The 23,605-nt window shown below is 42.3% G+C and overlaps 1 protein-coding gene across 1 annotated transcript in view; it reads right to left on the reverse strand.

Annotated features, from left to right (window-relative positions):
* Positions 1–23,605, reverse strand: part of LOC140359810 (matrix-remodeling-associated protein 5-like) — a 62,160-nt gene that overhangs the window by 34,334 nt on the left and 4,221 nt on the right. Inside the window, exons 3-5 of the mRNA XM_072444998.1 lie at positions 18,968–19,209; positions 16,212–16,363; positions 10,404–13,717 (exon numbers count right to left, since the gene is read on the reverse strand). Of these exons, the coding sequence (XP_072301099.1) occupies positions 10,404–13,717; positions 16,212–16,363; positions 18,968–19,209 (3,708 nt within the window). The remainder of the gene's footprint in view (positions 1–10,403; positions 13,718–16,211; positions 16,364–18,967; positions 19,210–23,605) is intronic.

Below are 23,605 nucleotides of genomic sequence, written 5' to 3' on the forward strand. Positions count from 1 at the left end.
GCGACGTTAACGGCCTTGTTCTTTTTGTCATCATGAAGGGCTTCTGAACCGATCTTTGTCTGACCCGTCACCTAGGACCTGTTTGCCTTGGGAGACCCTACCAGGGGCTTGAAGCCCCCGACAACATAGCTTCTGGGATCATTCGGGCGCTCAAACCCCTCCACCACGTTAAGGTGTCGGTTCAAGGAGAGGCAACCCAGTTATTTCAAATTGGTTCTATGATGTTTCTATGTTATGTTTAACACTATCTCATTTGTTTTGTATTATCCTTACGACATTATTTGTGCTCACATGCGACTATACGCATAAGTTTGAGACAACAGCACCTGAGACACAAATATAACACAGATTTCTATTCCTTTAAAGGAATAATAGAGGATTTTTCGCCGATTTGAGAACTCTATTAATCCCTTTTTTTCAAAGGCACATGCGCACACTCACCCCCCCACCCTCCAGTTCCTTCCAAGAGGCCGCCTACCATCAAACCTCGTGCGGAAGCATGCAAAAGCCCTGCTGCTACACGTGCGTTTGTTTATTAGCATCACATATCTCGTCTCCACAGATTTCCGTCTCTTCTGAGCTTGAACACAGTCTTTCTCTGTCGTCATTTTTGTACTGTACACTGAAGAAACTCACTAAACACACACCGGCATATCGACTCTGGCGCGGCCAGAGAAACATGTTGATATCCTGGGAACGAGGCTGCAGGGGTGCAGTAGGACGCAGGGAATGATTGACATGTGGGAGAACTACTCGGCTGTCCACGCCACGAGGAAATGAGACTTAGATTGCGTGCCAATTATTCCTTTAAATGTCACATTTGTTGGCCTGGATGCCTGGATTTTTGCCCTGTAGGCTTTGTTGGACAGAACTCTGCTGTATGAAATGGGAACGATGTGGAGAATGACATGCCGGCTGAGAACCAAATTTGAACTGACGCAGCAATTGCCTGCCCCACACGGCAGACATATGTGCTTTTCACACGACCACGAGCGGCAACACATAACTTTTAAGCTGTTGTTAATGTGTATTTTGCATCAAATCAGTTGCCGTGCTCCTGTATATCGCCCTCACTCAACTTTAAGAAGTGTTTTCACTGGTTAGTTCCATTAATTCCCATATATTCCTAGGCATGTAATAATATGAGGAGGAGCCTATTGTACATGTTTTTAGAGGTAGGGGAAACCGGAGCACCCAGAGGAAACCTACGCAGACACGGGGAGAACATGCAAACTCCACACAGAAAGACCCCATCGGGAATCGATAACAGGACATTCTTGCTGCGAAGAAAGGGCGCTTTTTTCCAAAATGATTAATAACTGATCTTTTTCATGTTGTTTGCACTGATATTGAGCAAAGGATCAGGGTCTAAGGAAGTTATTTTAGGGTTTTTTAGCTAACAAAACAATGCATTTGAGAAAAGAAGCTTGTAACTTGATATATTGTGACAGTCCTCGCCCGAGTTATTCTGGTGCTCCACCACCACCGGCAAAGGATTCAGCTCCAGCTGCTCCACATTCACCTCCACCGCCTCCAGCAAAGGAACAATCTTCAAAGGCCTTGGACCCATCAGTGACAGGCCCAACAACATCCCTGTCATCGCCCCTGCCTTCAGACCATCCCTTTGTTCCCCCTGCAACATCTACTCTCACTAAAGATTCATCATTCTCCTTCTCATCTCCACTCTCACCCATGGGCCTTCCCAGTCATTTTGAAAGTCTGATCAAATCAGGCATTAAGATGGCTCCACTCACGCCCAATATAGCAAGATCAAGGGCTATGTCAATACTTATCAACTATTCCCTGCACAAGCCGACTACACCAACAAAAGCCCCACCACCCATCCAGGGTCGAACGGAAATGGCGCAAGTCAAAGCTCCAGGTTCAAAAAGAGATTTACAAAGAGAAGCTGAACATGTACAACCTAATCTTATGTAGAACTAGGGAAAGATATTTCTCTGAAATTATTGGAAGCTGCAGTAACAACTCGCGTGTCCTGTTTGCCACAGTAAACAGATTAACAAACCCTCCAGCTTAGCTGCCGTTAGAACTCATTTCCACATCCAAGTGTAATGAGTTTGCATTATTCTTTAATGACAAAGTTCAGGGCATTAAAAATGCTATAAATCCCACAATGCAAAAAAATTACCCTAAAACCACCAAGACACTTAGAGCTAACTCACTGCACCAGTAACTGACAAAACTGTCCCTGAGATCATCACCAGTCTGAGTTCATCTACATGCTGCCTCGATGTGATACCCACCAGATTTCTAAAGTCTGTGCTGAACAGTTTACTTGCACCATTCACTCACATAGTTAGCATGTTGCTTCAATCTGGAAAATTCCCAATGTCTTTGAAAACTGCGGTCATAAAGCCTCTCCTAAAGAAGAGCAGTCTTGATGCCGCAGTACTTAGTAATTACCGGCCCATCTCTAATCTGCCATTTTGGGGCAAAGTCCTTGAAAAGGTTGTTGACCAACAGCTCACAGATTTCCTCTTAATAAACAACTCATTTGATGTTTTTCAGTCAGGTTTTAGACCTCATCACAGCACTGAGACTGCTCTTGTCAAGATGACAAATGACATCCGCCTGAACACTGACACGGGCAAAGCCTCAGCCTTAATTCTGTTAGATCTGAGTGCTGCTTTTGACACTGTTGATCATGGGATCCTCTTACAAAGACTAGAGGACTGGGTGGGCATCACTGGCACTGCCCTAAACTGGCTAAGGTCCTATCTGGAAGACAGGAAGTACTTTGTTGAAATTGGTAGCTGTGTCTCAGACCACATGACCCTGACCTGTGGAGTGCCCCAAGGGTCAGTCCTGGGTCCCCTGCTGTTCAACCTCTACATGTTGCTGTTAGGTCAGTTGATACGCAGTGAAAATGTGTCCTATCACAATTATGCAGACGACACTCAGATCTATGTTTCACTGTTCCGGTGACGTCATTTCCGGTGAGTGTGTCGCGTTTTCAGAGCCATATACACAAAAGTGAGCGGTTGGTTTCTCCGCAAACAATCCGGAGCCTCAAGCCGCTCGCTTTTCAGTATTTCGTGGATTAAAAGCCCTCCTCACTCTCTAGCTCCAGTCTGAACTAGCCTAGCGTAGCCTAGCCGCTAGCGTCATGGCTGGATCTACCTTTACCTGTTTGAGCTGTCATATGTCGAGTCAGAACCCTGGCTCCTTCTCTGATGATGTGATGATGAGTGCAGTGTAGTGGTAGTTTTGGAGGCCAGGGTTACGGAGTTAGAAGCGCGGATCCGCTGTTTAGAGGAGCTTAAGTCCAGTTACAGTTCGGTTTTAGCGCGAGGGCTACCGGACCGCGCTGCAGGGCGTAACATTAGCATTAGCAGTAGCAGTAAGGCCGAGCTCAGCCCCTCAGCGTCTCCCGTGCAGGGGACAAGGCGCTAAACGCCGAACCTTAGAGCACCGTGAGCTTCACGTCTATAATAGGTTTTCTCCCTTCAGCGATCACACGCCCGCTGAACACACAAGAGAAACTCTTGTAATCGGGAGTTCTATTGTTAGAGACGTGAAGCTGCCAGCTGCTAGCGTTAGGCGTTACCCGGGGGCCAGAATGGGTGACATCAAAGGAAACCTTAGGATCTTAAAGCAGAGTAGGACCCGTTTCCGGCGAGTTGTGATTCACGCAGGCGATAACGACGCCCGGCGGGGACAATCAGAGGTGCTCAAAGTTCAAGTAGCCGCGGTGTGTGACCTAGCGAAGTCGATGTCAGACACTGTAATATTTTCAGGTCCCCTGCCCAATCGGATCAATGCTGAATTGTACAGCCGTCTTTCAGCATTCAACAGCTGGTTATCTAGATGGTGCCCTCAAAACAACGTAGTCTTTATTGATAACTGGAGTGCGTTTTGGGGAAAGCCCGGGCTCATACGCAGGGATGGCATCCATCCGACTTCGGAGGGTACATCCCTATTAGTTCGGAATTTGACCGATAGTCTTAGTCGTGTTAAGTGACCATTTAGGGATGAGCCCCGGGCGCAGAGCAGCAGTTTAAGACGCTCCTCTGTTGCTGAACTCTCGCCCGTTCTGTTACATGTGAAGTGTTCAGATTCAAGACAGATAGAGACTATGTGTGTCCCTCGTGTCCCTCGTACAAATAATGCCAAAAAGTCACATCTCAGAAAAAATATTTCAGGCGTCAGACCAAATAACTTAAGGAAAATAACAATCACAAATGACACAAATATACAAATGAATAAACACGTAAAATGTGGACAGCTAAACATTAGAGCAATTTCCTCCAAATCGCTTTTAGTTAATGAATTAATTAGTGACTATAACATAGATCTTCTAGCTCTAACTGAAACGTGGCTTCAACAAGACGACTACGTCAGACTAAATGAGTTCACCCCACCCACCCATGTTAACTTTCAGACCACCAGGACCACAGGCCGAGGTGGTGGTGTGGCAGTGATCTCACACTCAAGCCTACTCATGAGCCCTAAAACTAACAATGCATTTCACTCATTTGAAAGCCTTATGCTGTCAATCACATGTCCAAATATGAAAAACCAAAAAGGAGTTTTGGTCATAGTTATCTACCGACCTCCTGGTCCCTATTCAGAGTTTTTAACAGAGTTTTCTGACTTTATATCAAACTTAGTGTTAGCCTGGGATAAAATAGTTATAGCTGGAGACTTTAATATCCACGTGAACATGAGTGATGACGCTCTCAGTAATGCCTTCAGCGCCTTGTTAGACAGCATTGGTTTCACTTAGAATGTAAATAAACCGACTCACACTCATAAGCACACTCTGGATCTTGTCCTAACGTATGGAACAGAGATTAGTGACCTCATTGTCCTCCCTCAAAACCCTATATTGTCAGATCATTTCCTAATTACCTTTCAGTTTATTCTTAAAGATCATCCAGTCCCACAAAATAAATTTATAATGAAAAGGACAATATCTGAAAAATCGATCTCAAAATTCAAAGAAATAATAGAGCCAATACTCAGTGACATGTCATGTGATCCTACTGAGAACAGTTTTAGTTTTAGTTTTAGTCCCAGTATAAGTGATCAATTTGTCGACTTGACCATGAATTCTCTGAAGTCTGCTCTTGACATTATAGCGCCGTTAAAACAGAAGGTCATTAGGCCAAAGCGCGCCTCCCCATGGTACAACCAAGAACTGCGTTCACATAAACAAAGAGTTAGAAAGTTAGAGGGATTATTTCGTCGCTCTCACACAGAAGAATCCCTAAAAGCATGGAAAAGTTGCCTGCTGTCCTATAAGCAGGCTCTGCGTAAGGCCCAAACCAGATATTATTCAAATCTAATAGAAGTCAACAAAAGTAACACTAAATTCCTTTTCAGCACTGTAGCTAGGCTAACAAGCTGTCACAGTGCAGTAGAGCCCTCAATCCCAGCTACACTTAGCTCTGATGATTTCCTCCTATTTTTTAACAATAAAATAAAAACAATCAGAGATAAATTAGATGAAATTACCCCCGCTATTAGCCCTGAACTAGCCCAAGCTGTAAATCTAACGTCCCATATAAATCCACCTGTAAACTTAGAAAGGTTCACAGCTGTTGATCAAGCAGAGATAACTTCAGCCATTATGTCCTCTAAAAGCTCAACTTGTGTCCTAGACCCCATTCCAAGCAGACTCCTCAAAGACATTCTCCCCCTAATTATAGACCCTATTCTTAATATAATAAATACTTCACTCGAAAGTGGCTATGTTCCACAGTCCTTCAAACATGCAGTCATTAAACCTCTTCTGAAAAAGCCTAATCTAGATCCCGACCTATTGGTAAACTACAGACCTATTTCAAATCTTCCCTTCGTCTCTAAAATCCTTGAAAAAGTTGTAGTAAAACAGCTTTGTCGCCACCTGCAGGACAATAACTTATTTGAAGTTTTCCAGTCAGGGTTCAGAGCCCACCACAGCACTGAAACTGCACTAGTTAAAGTCACAAATGATTTGTTATTAGCCGCTGACGATGGACTGGTCTCAATCCTGGTTCTGTTGGACCTCAGCGCAGCGTTTGACACCATTGACCACAACATTCTACTGCAGAGGTTAGAATGTGATGTAGGTGTTGGAGGAACAGCCCTCAGCTGGTTTAAAACCTATTTATCTGATAGGTACCAATTTGTTAATGTAAACAAGAGCTCCTCACCATGCTCTAAAGTAATTTACGGTGTGCCACAGGGTTCGGTACTCGGTCCAATTCTGTTTACTCTTTATATGCTGCTATTAGGCAACATTATCAAAAAGCATGGCATTAACTTCCACTGCTGTGCAGATGACACTCAGCTGTATTTATCAATGAAACCTGATCAGAGCAATCAAGTAGACAGACTTAGTACTTGTGTGAAGGAGATAAAAACCTGGATGACACTAAACTACCTGCTTCTTAACCCTGAAAAAACCGAGGTCATTGTGCTTGGCCCTAAGCATCTACGAGACAATCTATCTGAGCAGATAGTCACACTGGACAATGTCAGTGTTGCCTCCAGTTCTACTGTAAGAAACCTTGGAGTCTTATTTGACCAGGAGCTCTCATTTAAAGCTCATATAAATCAAGCTTGTAAAATAGCCTATTTCCATTTGCGCAACATAGCCAAAATCAGAAGAATCCTGCCTAAAAGTGATGCCGAAAAACTTATCCATGCATTTGTAATGACTAGATTAGACTACTGTAACTCCCTGCTTGCTGCTTGTCCTAAAAGCTCCATAAAAAGCTTTCAACTGGTTCAAAATGCAACAGCAAGATTACTAACAGGAACAAAAAGAAGAGAGCACATTACGCCAGCGCTGAAGTCTCTTCACTGGCTCCCCGTCGAGTTTAGAATCAAATTTAAAATTCTACTCTTGACCTACAAAGCCATAAATGACATGGCCCCATCCTACCTCAAAGATGCTATAGAACCATATCATCCAAACAGAGCTCTTCGCTCTCAGAATGCTGGCCTTCTGGTGGTGCCAAGAGTCTCTAAAAGTACTGTAGGAGGTAGAGCGTTTAGCTACCAAGCTCCTGTGTTATGGAATCAGCCCCCGACCCATGTTAAATATGCTGACACAGTCTCTTCATTTAAGACCAGGCTTAAAACGTTCCTCTTCGAAATCGCTTATGGTCAGACTAGTTAGGAACAGAAACATAAACCCACAGCTTTAGCTACGCTGCCCTAGGAGTAACTATGCTGGGGGAAGTATGACAGCTTGAGCACTATCCTCTTCTTCTGACTACTTATGCTATCAAACAATATTTATTTTTTAATTCCACTTGCAAACTGTTCACCGCCTTCTTTCTCTTTCTCTCACTCCTGAGGACCTGTGGACCCAGATGCCCCTCCCCTGGTGAAGTGGTCCCTGCCCTGTGTGGACGGTCCCTCATCTGCCTGAAGAGTGGCTCCAGTTCGCCTCCGACGGTCCCTCATCTGCCTGAGGAGTGGGTCCAGCTCGCCTCCGACGGTCCCTCATCTGCCTGAAGAGTGGGTCCAGCTCGCCTCCGACGGTCCCTCATCTGCCTGAGGAGTGGGTCCAGCTCGCCTCCGACGGTCCCTCATCTGCCTGAAGAGTGGGTCCAGCTCGCCTCAGTCGGTCCCTCATCTGCTTGAAGAGTGGGTCCAGTTCACCTCAGACGGTCCCTCATCTGCCTGAAGAGTGGGTCCAGCTCCAGTCTCCCTCGTGTCCGTCTGTCCGTCTGTGAGAGTCGGATCTCTCCTTCACTGGAACTCCTCCAGGTTTCTACGCTTTTTTCCCCAAAGAGGTTTTTTTGTAGTTTTTCCTGGCCGAGAAGGAGAGTCTAAGGACAGAGGACCCTGGGACATCGTCCCTCGCCACCACAGACATTGTCTGACTCCCTCGCCACCACAGACATTGTCTGACTTCATCGCCACCACAGACATTGTTGATTCATTTCTCCCTGTGGCCCTCAGAGGCAACTGTTGTTGTGATTTTGGGCCTTACAAAAATAAATTGATTTGATTTGATTTGACTGTCGGCAGGTGACTATGGACCAGTAGATTCACTCTGTCACTGCATCTAACAGATCAGTGTGTGGATGGAAAACAACTCTCGCCAGCTGAACTCAGACAAGACTGAAATAATCGTTTTTGGCCCACAGAAACAAAGAGAAAGTGTTAGCGGTCACCTCCAGAGTCTCGCTCTAAAACCTACAAACCAAGTTAGAAATCTGGGGGTAATAATGGACTCAGACTTGAACTTTAATAGCCACGTCAAATCAATAACATCAGCAGCTTTTTACCATCTAAAAAACATTGCCAAAATCAAAAATATAGTGTCAAAACCAGATTTAGAGAGACTTATCCATGCGTTTGTCTCCAGTAGATTAGACTACTGTAACGGCCGCTCACTGGTCTCCCCAAACGAGCTGTAAAACAGCTGCAGTACATCCAGAACGCTGCTGCTCGGGGTCCTAACTAGAACCAGGAAGTATGATCACATTAGTCCTGTTCTCAGGTCTCTGCACTGGCTCCCTGTGGCTCAGAGAATAGACTTTAAAGCAGCTCTGCTTGTGTACAAGTCTCTCCATGGCCTAGCACCAAAGTACATCTCTGACATGTTAGTGCCATATGAACCATCTCTGACTCTGAAGACCTCAGAGACCGGCCTCCTGCAGGTGCCAGAGTCAGGACTAAATAGGGACCGGCCTCCTGCTGGTGCCAGAGTCAGGACTAAACATGGACCGGCCTCCTGCTGGTGCCAGAGTCAGGACTAAACATGGACCGGCCTCCTGCTGGTGCCAGTCAGGACTAAACATGGACCGGCCTCCTGCTGGTGCCAGAGTCAGGAATAAACATGGACCGGCCTCCTGCTGGTGCCAGAGTCAGGACTAAACATGGGGAATCTGCATTTCAGTTTTATGCAGCTAAAATCTGGAACGGTCTTCCTGAAGATGTGAGACAGGTTCTACTCTGACAATGTTCAAATCTAAGCTAAAAACAGTTTTGTTTAGCTGCGCATATGACTGAAAGGATTTTTTCTTTGCACTCTTCTCTTTTGTTTGTGATTTTATTAGTTTAGACAATCAGTTGGAATTTTATTGTATTTCTGTTTCTGTAATTTCTTTATGATTTTAATACATTTTTCCTGCTGTGTGAAGCACTTTGAATTGCCTTGTGTATGAAATGTGCTCTACAAATAAACTTGCCTTGCCTTGCCTTGCCTTACATGTAAATGTAGTGACAAGTTGAACAGCAGGTCATGTACAGATTACACATTACATTACATTTAGAGCGTTTGCCTGGGGACTTTGGAAAGAAACTCCAGCCTTCATTTGAGCTCACTTAGCAAAAGATATAGAAAATGCAAATCTACATTAAGTGTGAGCATTTATTATTAATGTCATGAAAAATTTAAAAGCTAAAGTTATTTTGGAGCTAGTACAAAATAAAAACATTTATGGTGTATTACTGTTTGATTTGAGTAAGAAAACAGCTAAATGATTAAACATTTTTAGTGTTAAATGTAACTCCGCTGAACCAAAGGCGATTATTTACAGTCATCTAAGCAATGTGATATTTATTCACCTTTTTCCTCTTTTACAAAGTCTGACATCCAAACTGCACACTCTTAATACAAATTTAGAAAGCAATTTCATCCTACTCATCAGACACCACAAGATAAACTATTGTTATAAAAAGCAGTATGTTTAAAGAAAGGATTTTAACCACCATCCTGTCCATACACTTAACCACTACACCAGTGTCACCCCCCAAAAATGTATATACACAACCTGTTTCGAAATTTGTACTGTTGTATAATTTAGCATTTTCAAGTACATAATTTATCAAAATCCTTCAAAGGTCCACTACATACCTTTTCTTTTGGAGGGTTTGCCATCTGCATATCTTCGCATATCTACGTTTTTATTGCTTTGTCTGTGATGTTCCACACTATGACTGATTATGAATGATTAAATTTCTCTGACAAAGCAGGTTACTCCAAGCAACAGGTCAGATCTTTGACTAATACGTTTACAAAATGGAAAGGTACAGCGGCTGTACCTGTTTTTTTTAATGCATTGTATAGGCAGCTCTAAGGGTCAGAATAAGACCATGGAGTGCTGTCTGAGTCTACCTTTAAGATGACTATATCTAAGACTTTGCAAACAAATTAACACAATTTTCATAATTGTTGTTCCTGATTATAAATCATGACATCACATTAGGACAGTTATCTTGCAACATTGTTGAATTAATGTTTAAAGAGTTGTAAAAATATGTTTCTTGACTGTAATTCTGAGTCTCCCTCATGTGATGTTTTCAATACATTTGATAAAAAAAATCCTTAATACCTGACACTTTAAAGCCAATGTGGATCCTTCAAGGCAAAGCGATGAAATACCCTCCATCAGAAAAGTTACATAGTGCACCTTTGGACGGAGAATTGGACTCACCCGGGGGGGGACTGGTACTGACACGGCGGGAGGTAGATGTGTCCGGCTGCTCTGTGAATCCGGAATAAAATTGGCTAATCCCGGCTTCCTCCAGTCGGTATGAACCCGCGGCCTTTCTTTGACCCCGGCACTGGTAGTTATGGTTCTTGTTGAGAACTTGGAAGTATTTATGGAAGTAGTTGTAGGTGGAGTAGAAGTAGACGTTTTTGTCCTAGTAGTAGCTGGAGAAGAAGTTGTAGTACTAGTTGTAGTTGGTGCAGTAGTTGTAGTACCAGAAGTAGCTGGAGTAGAAGTTGTAGTACTAGCAGTAGTTGGAGTAGTAATTATAGTACTAGAAGTTGCTGGAGTAGAAGTTGTAGTACTCACAGTAGTTGGAGTAGTAGTTGCAATAGTAGTAGTAGTTGTAGTAGTACTAGACATAGCTGGAGTAGAAGTTGTAGTACTATCAGTAGATGAAGTTGAAATAGTACTGGTAACAACTGGTCTAAAAGTAGTTGTACTAGAAGCAGCAGAAGTAGAAGTTGCAGTAGTTGTAGCAGTTGAAGTTGTAGTACTAATGGTAGTTGAAGTGCTAGCACTTGTAGAAGCTGGATTATTTGTTGTAGTACTGGTTGTAACTGGACTCAAAGTAGTAGTACTACTAAAATCTACAAAAGTGGAAGTTGTTATACTAATAGCAGTAGGAGTTGTAGGACTAATAGCAGTGGCAGTACTCGGCTCAATTGTAATTGCAGTAGTTGAAGGAGTGCGTGTGGATGTATTGGAAATGTGATTCATGGAAACAGCAGTGGGAATATTTTTTGCAACTGCAGTAGCTTGAATAAATCTTGCAGTTTTATCCTCAACTGGCTTTGTTGTTACTTGACTAATTAATGAGACAGCTAAAAGAGCGTCTCCGTTATCAGCCGCACCAGCACTTGTACTGCTCCTAGCTAAACTTGACTGCACCCCCCGGGGAGAGCTGCTGGTTATTTTTGAACTCGGAGAAGTAGCGGAGGAGACAGTGGTCTTGGGAGGACGAGGCAACCCGAACAAATTCCTTTCCGTGTCGGCGTTGTGTTTGCCTGATGGGCTATTAGCGTGTTTACTTGAAGTCATCTGGAAGCCACCTGTTCCGAGGGAAATCTGTTCATTGGTTGTCCCAAAATGTGGAGATGATGGTGTAGTAGGATGAGTGTTTGAGTTAGACGATGTTGAACTTGGATGACTTGAAACCCTTATACGCAGGGTTGGAGAGGTAGTTGTTGGCATTTGTAAGACATTCCGGTTTATGGGGTCAGGGACAGGTCGTGAAGAAGTCAAAAGTCGACCTCTTGGGTTAAACATCCGTCTGCGTTGTCCAATTCGCCTTCGAGCATTCCAAGGGCTAGAATGTCGTATATTTGTGGCTCTTTCTTGGCTTTCTACTACTTTTGGAACTATTTTTAAAGTTTCCAATCCAGACTCAGATGTTGTCGATGCATATTGAATACTAATTAGCGTAGTAGGCTTTGTAATTGAAGTTGTTGATGTAGTAGTAGTAAATTGTTTTATAAATGTGGGCGGGGATTTTTTACTTGGAGTTTCATCAAACTTAGTAGAAGCGTCATTGACTCTTGAACTTTCAACAGTTTCCTTGTTTGTTTGAGACTTGACAGCCGTGTTGACAGGGTAAACATTCTCGAGACCTTCTTCAAATATTCTAGTGTCATCTCCAGAACTTTCTACATCCTCGTTAACTTCACTTTTTTCTGTTGGCTCAGTCGGTTGGTTGTCGCTCCCTGTCATCGCCTTTTCTCGTATCTTAGCCAAAAGATCAGCCCACTTTTTGGGATCAATCCTTTGTCTATTGGTGGTGACCCTGTGTCTATTTCTGACACGATCCCTCCTCTCGTTCGGTGGTCTAGTTATCCCAGGTCCCCTTCTTCTCAGATTGTTTAAAAACGGCTGCCTGTTTCTAACCACATTGTTTTCCTCTTTTTCCTCCTCCCCATCTCCTGATCCTCCGTCTAGCCTTAACAAAGGTGCTCGTATCTGTGTTGACCTCCCGGCTGCAGACTGTGGCCTTCTGGGAAATGTGGACTTAAGTGGTGGTATTTGCTGCGGCTTTAGATCAAGCCGTGTTGAGAGTGAGTCGCTGCCGTACTGGTTTACCACAATGCATCTGTAATGACCAGCGTCCCTTAGGGAAGGCCTGAGCAGGGAGAGACTTCCATTAGCTTCTATAGTAATTCCACCCGAAAGCGCTGAACCATGCCAGTGTAGATTTCCATTTGGTAAAAGCCAACTTGTAAAGGGCAGAGGTGAACCAGAGGCATTGCAAGAAATAGTGAGAGGCTGTCCAATTATGCCACTTAGCTCTACTAGTTCCCTTGCTGTAGATGGAGGCAATTCTATTACAACCAATTGCAATGGCCTAATGTCTATATCCTTCCCATTGGAGGCTTTGCAGTAGTACAAACCTGCATCTGCCAGGTCCACTTTTTGTAAAATCAATGCAGATGGTAAAACCTTCCATCTATGGTTTGAACTTGAAGACAATATTTTAGACCCATCTGGGAAAATCCACTCAACTTTGTGCTCACCAGAACTGAGAATTGGACAAGGCAGTTCTATTGTACTCCCAGACAGTGCTGACAGCCCTGTAAAGGTATGATTGGTTGAAATGAGCACCCACGGGCGACTGGTAGAGAGATCAGAGTGAGCCGACACTCTTGTAGACAACACCAGGTGGACTGCTTTTCTGTTGGACCTGGCACGGTTAAGCTGAATGCTAATAGCAGCTTGTAGTAACCAGTGCGGAGAGGCTGTGATGGAAGCTTTGACCCCTGTGTGATACTCTCCCTCTGTCTCTGGGCCTTGCCTGTAGCGGTATGCTAATGTTGGGGCTTTACTCACCATGAGCCCCCTTTCAAATCGCACAGCTGATTCGCTGTAGTACGCCATGATTCTCCAAAGCTTTTCATAGTTTTGCCGTTCGGCGTGGCACTCCAAGGCAAAAGAGAGAGCAAGAGGAAGAGGGAAAGATTGGAAAGTAGAAAGCTCGGAAGAAACATCCGGGGCGATGTCTGAGTGCGAGACGTTACAGTTGATGTCCACGCTAAAGCCCTGCTGGTCGGACAGAGACAGAGAGAAGGTTCCAAGAGGCTCGTGGAAAGATTCACGTGGGAGGATTTCGGGGAGGTCAGGGAGGTCCAAAGGAATGTTGAGTCCAGTGGAGATGATAAGAGGAGCAGAGCAGGGCAGGCTGGGCAGGTCCAGAAGGCCTTGATCCTGGAGGGAGAGGGGGGAAGCGCAGACCGGGCACTGGGAACTTCCAGGGCATTTCATGACACCTGCATCAAACAGAAGTGTAATATTAGTACAGGTGGAGTGGTATTTAAAAAAAGGAATTCAGTGGTATGAAGCACTATACATTTTGGGAGGAAAATTAAAAAAAAATCAGTAACACTAAACTTTTATTATTCTTAATAAAGCATGAACAAAGACTTAATTCACAATGAACAAATAATTTATTAAGAATGATTTTGGCTTGATAACTACTTAATAAATACCCTAACCCTTTAATTTTGAATTTACCTCTTCTGTAAATGAAAGTGTAGAACAGCCTTTTGATGCTTAATCCTCATTATTATAACTAGGCCAACTTTTGTGTGTCAATTCAGTATTTTATAGCAGCACATGATACTTTTGATATTGTGATTGGCACATCCCTCCAACCCCCACAACTTCGTCAACTATGTCATCACGGATTTGTTTGTTGGCAAAGGACATGATACATTACTACAGGAATACATTTTTACTGCAGTAAAGTAGTGCAAAAGTAAAAGAACTTTAACTCAAATTGCAGTTCTGATCTGATTATATTTCCTTTCACTCGCTTTCACACTATTGGGTTTGTTGTGAACTGGACTTGCTCTCCTGACTTCATATCGGCAGAGCAGCTTCACAAACATTAGTGCACATTTCATCTGTCAGCGGGGATTACAGCCGGCATACATTAGTCGAGACCGCTCCTCCGATGCTGTTATTATCCTTTCTATCGTGTGTTAATTAGGTTACTCCATCTCCTCATAAATCTGTGATGTGCACAAGTTCATTATTAGCCTATATTTCAGGCCTGCGCAAACACTGGCGCTGTCACGGTGCATTAGTCATGGCCGGTTAAGCCTGGCTGGCACAAATCAGAGTTGGACCAGTCACAGAGAGAAGGACATGTCAGAGCCAACAGGAGAGCCGAGGATTAGAGGATGACTGTGTAAAGGTCATTTATTCCTTATGCATGTTATCTTTAATGTTTGGCTTTGAGTTAAGGCTGTTGAAACTATTAAATATGGAAAATTAGAATATCAAGTACTTTATAACCAGAAAACTCATATGAAGGTGGACATAATACATTTAACATTTTGGAATGGAGGCAAATGTGAAGTGGAACAAAATGTGATTTCAATGAATTTTTATTTCATCTCAGAATTTCACAAAATATGACAAAGGAAAAGCACTCAGACATATGTGAGTGATATCAGAGCCTGGTTTAAATATTTACCATTGGATATATTTACTAATTTTTTTTTTTTTTTTATTATGACACTGGACAGGTACAAAAATGTTGAGCCCTCCATTGTTTTTGTTTTATTTACTTTATCTATGAATATACTTTAAAGTTTTAAAACAATTTGCATTTTCAGTTAATTGCTGAAAATGTACTCTGGTCTACTTCACTTTGCCTCCTTCGCTTTATTCTGGTCAAAATGTCTATTTGTATTCTTATTTAGTGTTCTACTTTGTGTTTTATGTTTATTCTTAAAAAAAAAAAAAGGATCAAGAACAAAGTAATTACAGCTAATTTACATGCGATACATGAACCTCAACCAAGACATTAATGTGCACTTTTTTACCACATGCCCCATGAAATACAGAGATATTTCTTCTGTCTATATCTCCAACTTAATAAATTGTCCAAATTAGTCATTTTAAATGGTTAAAAATTGGTAAAATAATCATCTGCAGAGAACTAAATGTGTCTCCATGGGGTTTTATTCTGTGTAAAGGAAGCTAACGCTGTAGCTTAAGCCTCTACAAACATATTGAAATGCATGGGATTCTTGGATTAGTTTAAAGTTCAGATCTCAGTCCCTCTCAAATGTGAATGCATCCTGGAGGAGTTCAAAAATGTGAATGCACACTGTGAACAAAGTCTTGATTTGAAAAAATAAATCCCGAATGTATTCTCACACAAAATACTTTCCTGTCTAGTTTGTTTCCAAAAGAAGACTCAGAGGTGAGCTAAATTAAAAGGCAGTCCGTCTCCTGTCTCCCTTGTTAGCACCAATACATTTTTAAGAAAGTCAACTTTTAGTGTCACTTGGTGCTTGAGTGGATAGCACACGTGTGCTCCATATAAAAATAAGAATCTGATGCTTGTTTCAGAAAATGTGTCTGTTTCAAACGTTGTCTGTGTTTCAAGTACCGTAAAAATGTCTATAAAAATTCCTCTGAATTTTACCTCTTGTACCTCAACTCGGAGGTCCTTGGGCAATTCTAGTCCAGAAAGTCTATAGTCTATAAAAACAAGAATATTTAACACTGCTTATCCTGTTGTCACCCAGATGGTGATTTAAATTTTACAGACTTCCTTAGGTAAAACTAATCCTGTCTGATTTTAACTGACAAATTAAGAGATTTTGTGCCATTAAAATGGCTAGCTAACTGTTGTGTGCATTTAGCTCATTTTGTCTACTTCCAGCTCGTCTTTCATGTGTGACTAAACCTGCTGGCTTGAGCCCCGTTGTGCAGTGTGGAGCAGTGTGGAGCTGAGCGGCGGGGCACCTGGATGAGCCACGGTCCAGGACAGGAGCCAATTCATGGCGCAATCACAGCTCCAGGGGTTTGCGTGCAGTGCCAGCGTCTCCAGCAGGGGTGCTGTCCCCAGGAGCTCTCTGGGAATGGCGGACAGGCTGTTGTTGGACAGGTCTAAGTGTCTGCGGAGACAAACACAGAAGTGGTGTAATAAAGAGGAACGTGGAGTCGCATTGCAGCTAAAAGGAGAGGAGCGGAGCCAAGCGACAGACAGAGGAGGAAGTCATCTGTCATGGGTTTTACTGTCTGCAGATTGAAGGGAAAAGGAATCCATGGCAACCAACATCTGTGTCAGAGCTTCTCTCTCTCACTCTACATTGGGTTTGTGTTATTTTTGTTGTTTTAGCTGTGAGTGTCAATCATGAATAATGACATTCTCTCCTGTAAGAGAACACTGCAGCTACGCTCACATTTATCACTGATACAGACTTTGTGGGCACACACAGTTGAACTGATTACCTTTCTCTCCATAGATGTGTATCCTTAATTAAGATGTGTGTGGAGGAAGGTAATTGTTGTGTCGAATGTCTTTTATCTCCCCCTGCCGTTAGCAAACAAGCTCTGCACAGTCACCCCCTCCACGCTGGAAAGTACTTTGGCTGCTACTGTCACTGATATCGGTGCTTCGATTTAATAGTAAAAATGGTTAACAGTGTTTAAGTGTTTATTTCTAATGCCATTACATTCTCATAAAATTAAAACACAATTATTGAACACATTAGGGCCAATCTCTGTCACATTAATGAATGCAATTTTGCTGGACAAATCAAGTGGCCCATCATTATCACGTTCTGTTTTGAGACTGGCCGACTCTTAAAGCACAGATTAATAATGCAGTGGAAACTATTTTCAACATGAACATCCCACACACACAAACTCGAGAACTCAGAGGAAACTTACTGAGAAACAAGGAGAACCTGAAAACTCCTCTCAAAAAGGTGAATCAATCCCAGGACCTTCTTGCTCTGAGGTGATAGTGCCAACTCCTCAAACATAACCCTCATTCACATTCTCTGAGTTATCTTTGCGATAAAGGGGCCTGCACACTAAAGCCCACACTGAAGCCCCAAAACACCCATCATTTGTTCATCTCATTCATGCGGCCCCAATGAAACCATCTTAACATGTTCCTGCGGTTGTGTCCCTGGCAAGTGAAAAACGTTATTTGGATTTACAGTGGACACCATCGGCTTAACGCGCTTCTCAAAGTTCCCCTATAGGCAGTTACTCACATGAGAATCTGTGCCTGCAGCCTCTGACCTTCACTACTCACTCACGCAGGACAGTCACCAGGACAAGGAGGTTCCTTGCCCAAGGACACAACAATGAACCAGATAGAGCTGGAATCGAACCATAAAATGGACAATCAAAATTCTCATTTTCACCAAGGTTGTAATACTCATTACAAACTTATAATACAAGACAACAAATACATTATGCCATTCAAGTATTGTGTTTATTGCCGTTACTTGATTAAAAAATGTATGGGAATAATTGAAATATGATTAATCACGAGGATTTTTTCTTCTCACAATCATATTTCACATAATTTCACTCCAATTTGAATCTAGATATTGTTTTTCTTGTTAAATCTGTGTGGTCACATGTTTCAGGTAAATGTACAGGACTAAACAACAGGTTTAGTGAGTTAAGGCCCTTCATTGTCTGGCTCTTTACCTGTTTTGTAGATTGGTGGTATATTTGTCCCATATTAGTTCTCGTTGCTCACACCTAATCGTTATTTTTCTGTCGGAGCACATGTTGAGATCTTCATGGTGTCATTGGCCCTGTAACTCTCTAACACTTCTGCTAGTAAACATCAGCTAATGTGTGAAAGTCATGTGAGGATTTATGGATTTTACTTTAAATTTTAACCAATTACGTTTTCTTGGATTAATCACGAGTTATGACGTTAACTTTGACAGTCCAACTTATGTTATATTCCTTTGTGACACGTGGCTCTTCTTCCCCTCTAAACTGACTGCTAAGTAGGCCTGCAGCATGGACAGGGTGCACAGAACCTGGAGGTGCAGCTCTTACCTGAGGGGGGAGTAACAGTAGGACCTGACGGTGCGGCTCTTACCTGAGGGTGGAGTAACAGCAGGACCTGGGGTGCGGCTCTTACTTGGTGGTGGAGTAACAGTAAGACCTGGGGGTGCAGCTCTTACCTGAGGGTGGAGTAACAGCAGGACCTGGGGTGCGGCTCTTACTTGGTGGTGGAGTAACAGTAAGACCTGGGGGTGCAGCTCTTACCTGAGGGTGGAGTAGCAGCAGGACCTGGGGGTGCAGCTCTTACCTGGGAGTGGAGTAACAGTAAGACCTGGGGGTGCAGCTCTTACCTGAGGGTGGAGTAACAGCAGGACCTGGGGGTGCGGCTCTTACCTGGTGGTGGAGTAACAGCAGGACCTGGGGGTGCAGCTCTTACCTGAGGGTGGAGTAACAGTAGGACCTGGGGGTTCGGCTATTACCTGGGGGTGGAGTAACAGTAAGACCTGGGGGTTCGGCTCTTACCTGGGGGTGGAGTAACAGTAAGACCTGGGGGTGCAGCTCTTGCCTGAGGGTGGAGTAACAGTAGGACCTGGGGGTGCGGCTCTTACCTGGGGGTTGAGTAACATTAAGACCTGGGGGTGCGGCTCTTACCTGAGGGTGGAGTAACAGTAGGATCTGGGGGTGCGGCTCTTACCTGAGGGTGGAGTAACAGCAGGACCTGGGGGTACAGCTCTTACCTGAGGGTGGAGTAACAGTATGTCTGCAGCACAGACAGGGTGCACAGGGCCTCAGGGTGCAGCTGGAGCAGCCTGTTCCCCTGCAGCCTCAGCAGGCGGAGGCGGGGCAGCTGCAGTAGGGCCCTGGGGTGGATCCATCGGAGCTGGTTGTGATCCAGGTAGAGGCGCAGGAGAGAGTTCAGGCCGGAGAAGGTGTGCTCTGACCACAGCTCATCCAGCTTGTTATAACTCAGCTTCAGGATCTGACACAGGACAATAGAGAATGGGAGATTGGAAACTGAAGCTGATGGTGAAAAAACGAGCAGTACAGTTATTACAGTTTATGTGCTATAATGATTCATCGCATTGCTAACTGCGTGAGACGATTCACAGACAGTGGGTGGACAGTAGAGACAAACTAAAGGGAAAGTAACACAAGTACTGATCAGATGTTTTATGTTTGGAAACGCTGGGATTCTTTCACTTGAATAAACTCGGGGTTATGAAATGTTGCCAGAGTTCCCAAGAATGAATTCTGAGATGTGAGGCTGTTTCAGTGTGAATTTAAGTCATAACTTGGCAAATCCATCTTCTGTGGACCCTGAAACTTGCCCTGGATCTGTCTGTAGTACTTTTAGACTAATTTCAGGTTGTTCTGCTCTGCTGTTCTCTGCCAGCCGCTTCTTCCCCTTAGGGGTAAAACTTTCAAATTGAAATGGAAATGATTTCAAAACCAGTGTCCTTAGAAACCTTTTATACCATGAACCACTCCAGGAACAATGAGGCTGACTTATTGCTTACTAAAATAACAATTCTTGAATATCTGAGAGAAGTGTGTGAAAAGTTCAAAATTTGAAAACTTCACCAGCTTTCCAACAAGCGTTAAGAGCGGTGTCAACTCAAACGTTCTGTATCTGTGATGGGCTGCACTAGCACTTTTATGCAAATTTGCCATATGTTTCCATGTAATTGATTTGTACAACTTGTGTCTCATTAAAAATATCAAATGTGTATTTTCATTTATTTTTTGTTCCTTTTTTTTTGCTATGCAGATAAAACAATGCTTGAATATTACAAAAAAGCTTAGGTTAGGTCCACTGAAACTTTTTGGAAGTAACTTATTTCTCATGAATTTGCTGATGCATTGTTGTTTGTTTTGTGTCGGCATTGCACTTTTGTAAGAAAAACTAAATAAGTAAATAAACTAGTTTTCAACAGTTTCTTTTGTGGTCAGACAACAGGAGGCAAATGTATTATGTATGTATGTATTATCAAAGCAAGAGTCTGAGAATGGAAGGTAATTAGAATCTTATTTTTAGGACATTATTGCCCAGGGATTTGACCCAGTTGCATCAAAGTTGCAGTCGACCAACACTTCATTTCATTTAGAAGAAAATGATGGTGAAATATGAATAAATCGGACTGCAATATCCTTTCACTGAATAATTTAGCTTGACCTTGAATGGCTTGTAGATGTATAAACTGATTTACAGCTACACTACACACTATAGTGTAGCTTCCTCATCTGTTTTAAGTAAAAATGGGCCTAGGTCCTCCAAATATAACCCACAGGAAACAGGAAATAGAAACCTAAGATGATGAGTATAACTATGGGAGATTTACAAATTTTTAAAATAAAAATAAAAACTTATGATCCACAAACGTTGTCATTATTTGTTTGGCTCCACAAATTTCTCATATGAATCTCATGGTTTAAAGTACGTATGACAGGATTTTACAATCTTCTAATTTTATTTGGTGTATTTATACCAGTTTTACATATAAATTATAGATTTACACCAATAGGTATTTGTGAGGAAAAGTAAAAAAAATCTGTAGAAAAATGACGTGACATGCATAATTTACAGAAAAGACATTGAACTTTGTGCTAGTTTTCGTTTCATGTGGATAGGCCCAGTAATTACAATGAGATATGAACCAGAAACTAGGTCAACAAATGTGATCTGACAATTAAACAGCAATTCTACCGGAGAATTCTGACCCGCCTTCCTCCATTTTAAGTACAAATAACATATCATTGTGACCATAACCAGTTTGAACTCATGGGTAACTCTTTGTTCTAATTTATAACTGTATATAAACTACTCCACATTTAGGCTGAGTTTGACATCTGTATTACGGAGATGATAATATTTATGAGCAGTTATGATAAATGCACTCATCTCCCAGGAGAGGTCCCAGCTGCGCAGATATGTAGCATGTGAAGTGTCTGTCAGCGCTGGAAATATGAACGCTATTATAACAATACGGGGAATATATCAGCATCTGCCGCCCGGGGAAGGCAACAACTGCTCAGTGAGTAATAGCACTTCCCCCATCCGAGTGTTCTCAGCCCGGGCGTTTGGCTCTCTGTTTGTCTCCACTTGTGAAGTGATGGATGGCACATAAATAATGGATTTGTAGAGCGTCATAAACAAAGAATTGGTTGGGGATTAGATTATGGTGGTGAGTGAGTGTGATATTTTATGATTATTATGAATTTGAATTGTCCCAGTAGGAGAATTTGCCCTCTGCATTCGACCCATTCATCAACCAGAAGTGATGGCGATCGGATATTTGATAACACAGATGTTGGTTAGCGGCCGTACACTTTACCACGCAGTGTATATCAGTTTGGTTTTAGAGCAAATTACTTCACCAAAATTGCTGTTTCATTGAAAAACTGGAAAAATATTTGCACAGGGGGAGGTGTAGGGGGCAGTATTCTAAGATTTAAAAAAGGCTTTTGAAACAGTATCAATCTTTTGTCTAAAATCTCAAATATATCGCATTTTACCTCCAATCCAGATCAGTGTGTTTAAGTGGCTCGGGACAAACATCATTTTTAAACATTCAAATGGACCCTTAGGGCTCTACTATCGCACCTTTGCTATTTGTGTAGTTTTTTTTTTTTTAATTCAATATAAATACATTATCTTTGAAACTCACCCATTATCTTTGGAACTCACCCACCTGGAGCTCACCCACCTGCCTTTATCTTCCTGAAGTGCATATCAGAGTTTAAGTTTTGGCTGAGGTCTTGGTTAAAAAAGTTAATCCTTAGATCAGAGCAGTAACTCTTTCTGCTCATATATTTCAGTCTCTGAGACTCAAGAGGGGGCGCTCTTGTGTACTCCTTACAAGACCTCTTTCTTTGGAATTCTGATAAAAAAGTTTGTCTCCAGAAACCCACGGTTAGTATGGGATTGTGAAGTGTGACATCACGGGTCAGAGTTTGTCTGAGTCTCCAATTCAACTAACTATTCACTTTAAGGCCCGAATTTTAATGAAATAAATAATTTGATAATGTATGTTTATAGATCTTCTCTAGAGGAAGACAGGACTTCACTGATAATGTTTGTGCTGTTACATTTTTGACCAGCTTTGTTCAAAACCCTGGAGCAGGTCAAAATGTCAACTGTCAAAAGACATTTCCAATTATCTTCATCAGTTCATCAGATGAAGATATTGATTCATATTTGGTTATTAGCAGCTTTTGTAATAGATTCTTTTATATCTGTTTGTTCCTGTCGAAGTTTAGTCTATACAGACTGCGAGAGGCGAAGATCGTTCTCAAGTTCTTTATTTGATGAAAACAGGGAAAAACAGGCAAAACAGCAGCATGTTGTTCGTCTGCAGCTGAGATTCGACTCTTCACAAGATTTAGCTGTGTTTTATAAAGCTGTTGCTTGGGTTTGATAAAAATGGCCTGACCTTCGCTATGACGTCCGCTTTAAGATTGTTTAGACTAGTCCACAGATAATCAGAAAATACACAGAATAGTTAAAATACACAGAATAGTTCATTGTGACCCATATGCAGCAAGATCGTCTTGACTCATGATAAATAGGACACAGACATGACAATAATTTGATCAATATCCACATTCCGAGAGTTAGCACTAGCTCTACTCTACATCTGCTGCATGCAGCGCATCACGACTAAAATATGGAGGACGCTTTGTCCTGCATTTTTCCTTGAAGGCTTGAGTGCTCAGAAAAGTTTTCAGTTTTCATCTACAATTCATCTTCGCCCTGTAGTTCTAGACAAAATCCCAACTCAATGGTCAAAAAGTTTACTTAGCCATTAAAAGAACAGTGAATCATTGTTAACTGGTTGCTGTGGCGTATAGTTAACAGAAATATGCATAATATGTCTTCTTTGATGAACTGCTCTCCCATAAAAAATATGATGGCTTTTCATTTCGTTTGTTTACTGCTACATAAGACCCCAGAGCACAAGCAGCTACAAGCTAAAAGCACTGAGCAGGTTTTAAGGAGCACAAATTGCACTAGAAACAAGATTTCTGTAAACAAAACTAGCTTATCAGGTAAGCTTGCTTGCTCTTGCTTCTTTTCCTAAGTGTCATACAGGCACACACTTGCTCTTATGTTTGTATCTTGTGCTAATTGGAAGTAAATTACGTCTCATTACAGGTCAGATTACTGAGAACTGGCTCAATTAGAAGACGACTCTCTCCTGGTTTGATCTGACTGCGTTTAGAGAAGACATATAAAGCTTTTCTCTGTATTTATAGTTAGTTACAGTACACTCCAGGATCATTATTTTATATTTTGGACATCGCTATATCTAATAAAATAAGATCTAAAACGTTTTGATGATAGAAATGTGTCCATTGGCTTCGTGTTCCAAAAAATT

The sequence above is a fragment of the Eucyclogobius newberryi genome, unplaced genomic scaffold (assembly GCF_026437365.1).
Source record: "Eucyclogobius newberryi isolate DKJ021-1_F unplaced genomic scaffold, fEucNew1.0.hap1 SCAF_14, whole genome shotgun sequence".
NCBI classification, from domain to species: domain Eukaryota; kingdom Metazoa; phylum Chordata; class Actinopteri; order Gobiiformes; family Gobiidae; genus Eucyclogobius; species Eucyclogobius newberryi.